Source organism: Peromyscus californicus, unplaced genomic scaffold, assembly GCF_007827085.1.
Source record: "Peromyscus californicus insignis strain IS unplaced genomic scaffold, ASM782708v3 Scaffold_17__1_contigs__length_78620276, whole genome shotgun sequence".
Taxonomy (NCBI): domain Eukaryota; kingdom Metazoa; phylum Chordata; class Mammalia; order Rodentia; family Cricetidae; genus Peromyscus; species Peromyscus californicus.
In genome coordinates this window covers 63,950,953-63,959,402 of record NW_026294469.1, presented here as the reverse complement: position 1 = coordinate 63,959,402, position 8,450 = coordinate 63,950,953, and the positions used below count along the sequence as shown (strand labels likewise).

Sequence of the window (8,450 nt, the reverse complement as noted above, 5' to 3'; positions counted from 1 at the left end):
TGTGCCACTACATGGGCCTGCATGGGGATCTTGAATGGCTCTGCTCTACTGAGATCCACAACTATATTTAAAGAAAGAAAAACCTGCCGGGCAGTGGTGGGGCATGCCTTTAATCCCAGCACTCAGGAGGCAGAGCCAGGAGGATCTCTGCGAGTTCGAGGCCAGCCTGGTCTGCAGAGTGAGGACAGGCATCAAAGAAACCCTGTCTCGAGAAATCAAAAAAGAAAAAAAGAAAAACCAGTTTGCCTGGCATGGGCACCGCTTGGCCCTCAGGGTTTCATGCTGATGGCAAATGTCAGTCTTCACTGTTTGTGATACCCTGGACCTCTGAGGGGTGCTGAGGCCATGGTAGTGGCCTTGACTTTAGAGGCAGAAGCACACCAATAAAGCAGAGCTATCAAGTGGTAAGCACTGAGGTCGCAGGTGGTGTCGGGAAATGCCAAGAGACCCACTGGTCAGGACCCCCGGTGTACCGGTGGCCTGAATGCGGCACATGGCCACTTAGCTCTGCTGAGAGCTCTGATGCAAGGACCCGGCTCCCCAGAGGCTGAAGGATGCCATGTTGCCTAAAGAATAACATGTCAGGAAATTCAGTGTGTGGTATGGTGGCCCATGACTGTCATCCTAGCATTTGGAGGGCTGAGGCCAAAGACAAGGAAAACACTCAGTGCTTCAAAGTATCCCCCTTGGGAACGTTTTCTGGAAGGCCCGAGGGTCACGGAGTGTGCAGTGGACTTGGCTCCGGTGCATTCCTCCCGGAGAGAGTCACGTGGGCAGCGGCGTGCTTTTTGTACGCCACTGGCTTTCTTCCCTCTTGTTCCTTTGTAGCGCAGCCGTTTTCCCTGCACTGATGAACGGGTCCGCTGCAGGCTGCTGCTCATGCATCTTGTGACACAGGGAGCCAGGCTTAGAACCTGAACTCTTGAAAGCAGGAGGAGATGCTTTCAAGAGCGGGGCATTCTTTAAAACATTCATAGCATTGCAGAATCTCTGGTTGTTCATGCAGCGACACCACACAATAATGATTCTCCCCTGCACCTGAGACCGGGTCTTACTATGTAGCTCTGTCCAGTCTTGAACTCACAGAGATCCATTTGCCTTTGTCTCCTGGGTACTGGGATTAAGGATGCGCACAACCATGCCTGGCTGTAATAATTGTTTCTTATTTCAGGAAAAACCAGATGTTCATTTTCATCTTATCATGCATGGGTAATAGCAGAGGTCAATTTTTACCTTCTTGTGAACATAGGATAATCATGTATTATTTCATACACACATACACACTCTTTCTCATTACGTGGTTGAGTGTCTTGTGTGTATGTATGTGCATCATGATCGTGCCTGGTACCCACAGAAGTCAGAAGAGGATGTTGGATCCCCTGCAACTGAGTTATGGCTGTGAGACACCATGTAGGGGTTGGGAACCGAACTCTGGTCCTCTGCAAGAGCAACAAGTGCTTTTAACTGCTGAGCTGTCTCTTCAGCCCCGACAGCTTTTTAATTGATGTTCTAAGCAAATTAGTATCTAAATTCAAGCACAACCCAGCTTATCACTTAAGTCTACTGCCTTGTGATCAACCTGTCCTCCTTTACTAATGGTTAAAAGAAACCCCGGTGACTGCAGAACCGAGGCAGGCAGTGGAGCAGCTGTGGACCTCAGTCCAGTAGAGCAGACAGGTGGGCGGTGACCCAGCAGAGCTTTTAGGCCACTGAGCCCGTGAGGCAGAAGAGAGGGTCAGCAGAAGAGAGGGCCAGTAGGAGGCAAGCACTGAGGCTGGGGGTAAAGGTTTTGTTGGCAGTGTGCCCCCATCACAGTGAATAGGCTTTGGGGACTGTAAGTCCCGTTATAGGAACTGCCAGTCCTGTAACTGATGTCCCATGCTTCTATTCAGGACTAGACTCCCAAAGAAGTAGATCTTTCACAGGACCCTTATTTTTTTTTTTTTTTTTTTTTTTTTGTCTAAAGGAAAATGAAGCAAATTAGAAAGCACTGAAGACAAATGAAAACTGCCAATCATTTTCTATGTAGGAGATACACATCACCATTGCCTGCAATGTCTGTCAATCATTTTTCTATGCAGAAAATATACATCACCATTGCCTGCAATGCTAACTAGGCCATTCCACCATTCCACCTCAAGATGCCTTGCTCTCAAAGCTGGACTGGGACATCAGTGCCAGGGGAGAAGCTTGTGGTCCCAGCCATTCCTGGGGAACTGGTACATGGAGGTAGCTGCAGGACCGCTGCCCTTGCCCCAGGACCCACCACCCCAGGGAAGAGCCCCAGTTCCGTCTACTCCAGAAAGGGATATGTGAACCACCCACTTACCTGAAAGCTAGGGAAAGAAGGTTCAGTCTGCTCACCCAGGGGACCCCACCCACACTGTATGCATGGGGTCCATGGCGCTTCTGCCCCTAGCCCAGGGCAATGGGGACAGGTGGAAGAGGCTGGTTCTAATAGACCAGTGGGGTGAACGAAGGTTGACACACTGATTTGGAATGCACTGCCATGGAACCTCAGTACCTGCTGCTCCACTCAGCACAGCCCAGAGGTGTCTAGAACCAAATTCATGGGTCTCACAGGCCACCAAACATTTTTTTCAAAGTCAGAAAGAAGGAAAAAACCACACTTTTCATCTCAGATGGAATACTGTCTTAATAAGCTGGCCCCCCTTTGTTCTTCCTACTAACTTGGTTGAAGGAAAAAGGTTGCTTTCAAAATTAAGCTCCCCCCCAAAATAATACAGAGTAGATGAACTTAATTTGTGCATTACTCCAACTGAAATCCACGTACTGTAGTAGAATATTATTTTAAGGTGTGTTACTTTTGTTCATGTTGCATTTGTTTAACTCTGTGAAGCTTGTTACTGTGCCTGTGTAAAACACCTGATGGTCTAATAAAGAGCTGGCCAATAGCAAGGCAGGAGAAAGGATAGGTGGGGCTGGCAGGCAGAGAGAATATACAGAGGGAGAAATCAGAGGAGAGAGTGAGGAGCCAGAGAAGGAGGAGGACTCCAGGGGCCAGCCACCCAGCTACACAGCAAGCCATGGAGTAAGAGTAAGATTTACAGAAGTAAGAGAACGGGAAAAGCCCAGAGGCTAAAGGTGGACGGAATAAGTTAAGGAAAGCTGGCTAGAAACTAAGCCAAGCTAAGGCCAGGCATTCATAGGTAATAATAAGGCTTCATGTGTTATTTTTTTTTTTTTTTTGGATCTGGGTGGCAGAACCCCCAAAAGACCCAAAAAACCATAAACAACAGGGTATGGCTCAGAGGTCAACCTCCATGACTCCAACTGAATTCCAGGTATGGCTTAGAGGCCAAGCCCCACCCCAAAGAGCTATTTTCCCTCCTTGAAAGTTAGTGTCATGTTGGCAGGTACAGCGTTTATGAACTTTTGGGCTGCTAAGCAGCATGCAAACACATACATGCATATACATGCACATACATACATACATGTGCGTGTACACATACATGCACATGCATACATGCACACACACAGACACATAAGAGAAGCCGCACAAGTGACTAAAACACAAATTTCAATATTTGAGAAAACAGATGTGTAGGCTGGATGTGTTGGTACAAACCAGTAATCCCTGCACTCAGAGGAGGTTGAGGCAGGAGGATTGCTGTAAGTTCTAGGGCAGTCTGGGCTACATAGTGCGTTTCAGTTTAGCTACAGTATGAGAACAAGCCTCGCAGGGTTGGAGAGTTGGTTCAGCGGTGAAGGGCATTCTTGCAGAGGACCTGGGGTCAGTTCCTAGCACCCACATGGCAGCTCACAACCTTCTGTAACTCCGGTTCCCTCCCGACACCCTCTTCTGACCTCTGTAGGCATCAGGCATGCATGTGGTGCACATATAAACACGTAGGCAAGCTGGATGGCAGTGGCCCACGCCTTTAATCCCAGCACTCGGGAGGCAGAGGCAGGTGGATCTCTGTGAGTTCGAGGCCAGTCTGGTTTACAGAGTGAGTTCCAGGACAGGCACCAAAACTACACAGAGAAACCTTGTCTCAAAAAACAAACAAAACCCCACAAAAGACCAAACAAACAAAAAACTCATGTAGGCAAAAACTCATACACAAAATATAAGTAAACAGAAATAAATAAATCTAAAAACAATTAAAAAAAAAAAGAAATGGCATGCACTGTTGATGTGCTTGTTATGTGCCTAAGGCACCAGGATCCCAGGAAAGCTCTAGATTTTGGGTTCACAAGTTTAGAAATAAGGCACCTATTGAACAGCAAGTTTTCCGTTTTTTATTATTGTGCACCCCCCTTGCAGTACAACCAAAGCTGAGCGCCCTACGAACTGGTGGCAGTTTCCCAGTCCTCACAGCGTGAGAGGGAGGCAGGCTGTGTGACTGTGGTAGAAGACACAGGCAGTCTGTCTGCTTCTACTCCTAGACATGAGGTGACTAGCAGAGCTGCTGTGCTGGGGGTGGGGTGGGGTGTCCCGCTTCAGTCGGAGTCCATGGTAAACAGCTGGATGTCCTGTGGGTTCCAGTACAGGCCTACTGCCGAGTTGTAGACCAGAGACCAGACGTAAGGGATGAAAAACTCCTCAGGCTGCTCCTCTTCCACATATTTGAATTTCAGTTCTGGAAATTTCTGCAATGAGAACAAGATGACTTTTTATGTACAAGGAAAGCAGTGGTGTGTTACAGCAAGGCCCTCCCCAGAGTGGTCAGAGGCTTGGAGGACCAGGCCTTTCACAAATTTTGACTGTCCAACGGCTTCTGGGAGAATGTAACTTACCTCCTGTGCTGGCTAATTTTATGTCAACTTGACACAAGCTAGAGTCATCTGAGAGGAAGGAGCCCCAATTTAGAAAATGTCTCCACAAGATCAGGCTGTAAGCAAGCCTGTAGCGCATTTTCTTAATTAGTGGTTGATGGGGGGAGGGGGGAAGCCCATGGTGGGTGGTGCCATCCCTGGGCTGGTGGTCCTGGGTTCTATAAGAAAGCAGGCTGGGCAAGCCATGGGGAGCAAGCCAGTAAGCAGCACCCTTCCATGGCCTCTGCCTCCAGGATCCTTCCCTGCTTGAGTTCCTGCTTTTGATGATGAATTGTTACATGGAATTGTGAGTGAAATACACCCTTTCCTCCCCAAGTTGCTTTGGTCATGGTATTTTATCACAGCAATAGTAACCCTAACTGAGACACCTGTGGCCACAACAAACAATATAATGACCTAAAGGAGGTGGGGGTAAAAGGCGGCAGGGCAGACAAGGCAAATATCCCCTCCTGCTCAGTTTCAAAGCCTGGCTCTTCTTGAGACATCCTGTCTTGGGGAGTGGGTCATTTTGGAGGTGAGAATCTTTCCTCAAACATTCTCAGCCTTCTGACTGTATGAAGTTCAGGGAGATATACAGACTTTGGTCTGGGCAAGTGCTCATCTGAGTGGCTGGGCTAATCGAGCTGTGTGATAAATTCTTTGCAAGAAAGTGATTTTTATTAACAAAAAAACAAAAAGTCCCAAGCCCTGAGCTCAAGGGAGAGGCATGGTTGGCTAGGGGGCAGCTGGCTCTGCAGTCTGGCCTCCTCCTCCTCCTCCTGGGACAGAGAGAGGCCGAGGTCCTTCCTCGGGCCGGCTCTGTACAGTGTCTAGGGCCCTGGAGCACACTCTTCATGGCCTCTGAGCCTGCAGGTTAGCGGCCTGAGGTAGCACTTAACAGTGTACCGTAGCATCAGGACTCGGCTTCTAACTCGAACTTTATTCCTGACCTACTAATCCACCCGGGGCAGAGGCCATCTTCTCCCTGTAGCCTGAGGAGCAGCTGAGTCTACAGAAAGCCTTTGGCCTTTTCCCCCAGCCACGGAGACCCCACCAGGAGAGGCTGTGGTGTGATAATCCCTATTGCAGGTGGGGTGGGGAGAGCAGGGGCAAGCCAGTGTCCTAGGATGTAGGTGGGAAGCTGAGGGGGAGGGCTGAACGAGGAGGGAGGAGCAAGGCATCCATATGCATCCACTGTGCTCACCGGCTGAGGCTCTACCCCAGCGGAGTGCTGGTAGGTAGGTGTTCCTAACTCACGTGGCCAGTGAATGTGTCAGTGACGTAATCTCTATGCCCCAGACGCACACAGGGGCAGATATGTGAGGTCTATCATCTCACTGAATCTTATCACAGAGCACATTTGTTTACTCGAGCGTCTGCTGCTTGGTGCCAGGAGGCCTGTGTGGGCCGGGGCCTGGGGGTGTAGCAGTTCCTGTTCTCACAGGAAGTACACCCTCATGGAAGGACGGACAAGTAGCAGCGGGGACAAGAGTGAACACTAACAACCAAGGAGTGAGAGGGAGATGCTGCAGGGACAGCGTGGCAGCACGTCCTCAAAGGGACCGAGTGTGAGTCCCAAGTCATGCTATGTTGGTGGCAGCAGGGAGTGCTAACACCAGCAAAGAGTGTCTGGACCTGAGACACCAAGATCCCTGGACTCCGGACTAAGGTGTGGGAGTCTTGGGAGGGTCTGAAGAAGGGTGGGGCATAAAGGGAATGCCTTGTACAGTGACCTCCACCCCAGTGTGGGAGACCTAGGCCCTGCGGATCCCTAGGGGAGGCGGAAACTTTGGTCAGAACTGAAATGGGGCTAGCTGGGGATTCTAGGATTTAGGGAAGGGAGTTCTGGGTAGACGAGGTACATGTACACATGTGTACACACACACATGTACACACACACACACACATTGTAGGAATTTTGAAGTAACAGAATAATGCAGAACTGAAAACACCCATGTGCTAGATCCTCAGGGCTCCAGAATGATCTAAGGACAGAGTTAAGCAGATGATTTTGTGGTGAGGGGAGTTCTGAGTTACATTTGAAAAGCACAGAGAGTGTTCTCAAAAAGGAAGTGCTCTGGCCCTCGCCATCACTGCCACACCACAGGCCACTGTCACACACCACAGGCAGTTAGCTCCGCCTGCTCCGCTGCAGTGAAACTGGCTCCGGAGTGTCACTTGAGTATGGACAAGTACCAACCTTTATGGTGGCCATCTGTGAAAAACCAGCCCCTGTAGCAACAGGGACAGGCAGAAGCTACCACCAAGCAGCGGTCCGCGGGCTTCATTCAAGGACTGCTCCCCACACAGCCTCCCTTAGACAGCACACTGCCCTGCTGAGGCCGAATCTCTCCCCTAACAGAAGGGTCAGCCTGGTCAGCAGGCGCTGTGCCTACCTCAAGGACACAGAGCGGCTGGGTGGGGTGAGGCGGACTGTCCCTAGTCCCCACCTGACTGGCCAGGGCGGTTAGAGAAGGAATGTCAGCGTTCCAGACACTCTGCCACTGTGCTTAGATCCAGTTCTCGGAAGAAGCTCAGGATTAGCTCTGGGCAGAACCCAGCACACTGCAGCTCCTTACAACACCCTGCATTCCTGGGGGGGCAATGTAGCCGTCAAGCAGCATGTTGTTGGTTCTGTTGTTGTTAGAATTAAAAATGACTCAAGCTCTTGGGAGGGGATATGAGGCCACCTTTGTGAGAGACCACTCACTGTCTGTATGTCTGAGGAGACTGGGACTGCTCACACAGGACCCCTTCCAGCTGAGCTGCAGAGAGCTAGGCAAGACCTCTAAGCTACTGGCAGTCACCAAATGCACCTACTCTCACAGTGTTGGGAAATTCTGACTGACCTGCTGAAAGGGCTGTGAGTCAAAGATAGTCCAAAGATATATGGAAAAGGGAAAAAGCACCCAGCACCCCTGGGTGGTTGTCCACACCAACAGTTATAACGAGAACCCAGCACCCCTGGGTGGCTGTCCACACCAACAGTTATAACGAGAACCCAGCACCCCTGGGTGGTTGTCCACACCAACAGTTATAACGAGAACCCAGCACCCCTGGGTGGCTGTCCACACCAACAGTTATAACGAGAACCCAGCACCCCTGGGTGGCTGTCCACACCAACAGTTATAACCAGAACCCAGCACCCCTGGGTGGCTGTCCACACCAACAGTTATAACGAGAACCCAGCACCCCTGGGTGGCTGTCCACACCAACAGTTATAACGGGAACCCAGCACCCCTGGGTGGTTGTCCACACCAACAGTTATAACCAGAACCCCTTTCACTCTCTACAAAGGTATAAGGTGAGGACTGTCCCTCTCATCTGAAGTAAACAATTTAGCCAGAAACAGCCAAAGCTCCCACTCACTGTGAACAGTCTCACTGTCAAGAGGTGTCCATAATGGCCAGTGCATCCTGGGAACAATCACTAGGGCGATGTCCTAGCACTCACCAGGGCAGACTGTCAACAGCAGATATGGGTAGATTTTATAATGAAGTTATTCTTCAAGCTAAGCAATAATTATTCCAATAGAAGTTCTCCATAATACATCAGTAATTATTCTCCAACACTAGGGAGGCAGAGGTAGGAGGATCTCTATGAATTTGAGACCAGCCTGGTCTATATAGCGAGTCTCCGGAATTCTGAGATTATGGCAAAGCCATTTCTAT

General features: G+C 49.9%; 1 protein-coding gene across 8 annotated transcripts in view; it reads right to left on the bottom strand.

Annotated features, from left to right (window-relative positions):
* Positions 1–4,240: 4,240 nt before the first annotated feature.
* The window catches only part of Dym (dymeclin), a 305,354-nt gene continuing 301,144 nt past the window's right edge, over positions 4,241–8,450 (bottom strand). For all 8 annotated transcript variants that reach the window (XM_052742555.1, XM_052742554.1, XM_052742561.1 and 5 more), the window contains one exon: positions 4,241–4,614. In XM_052742555.1, coding sequence (XP_052598515.1) covers positions 4,465–4,614 — 150 coding nt within the window. In that variant the 3' untranslated portion in view covers positions 4,241–4,464. The remainder of the gene's footprint in view (positions 4,615–8,450) is intronic.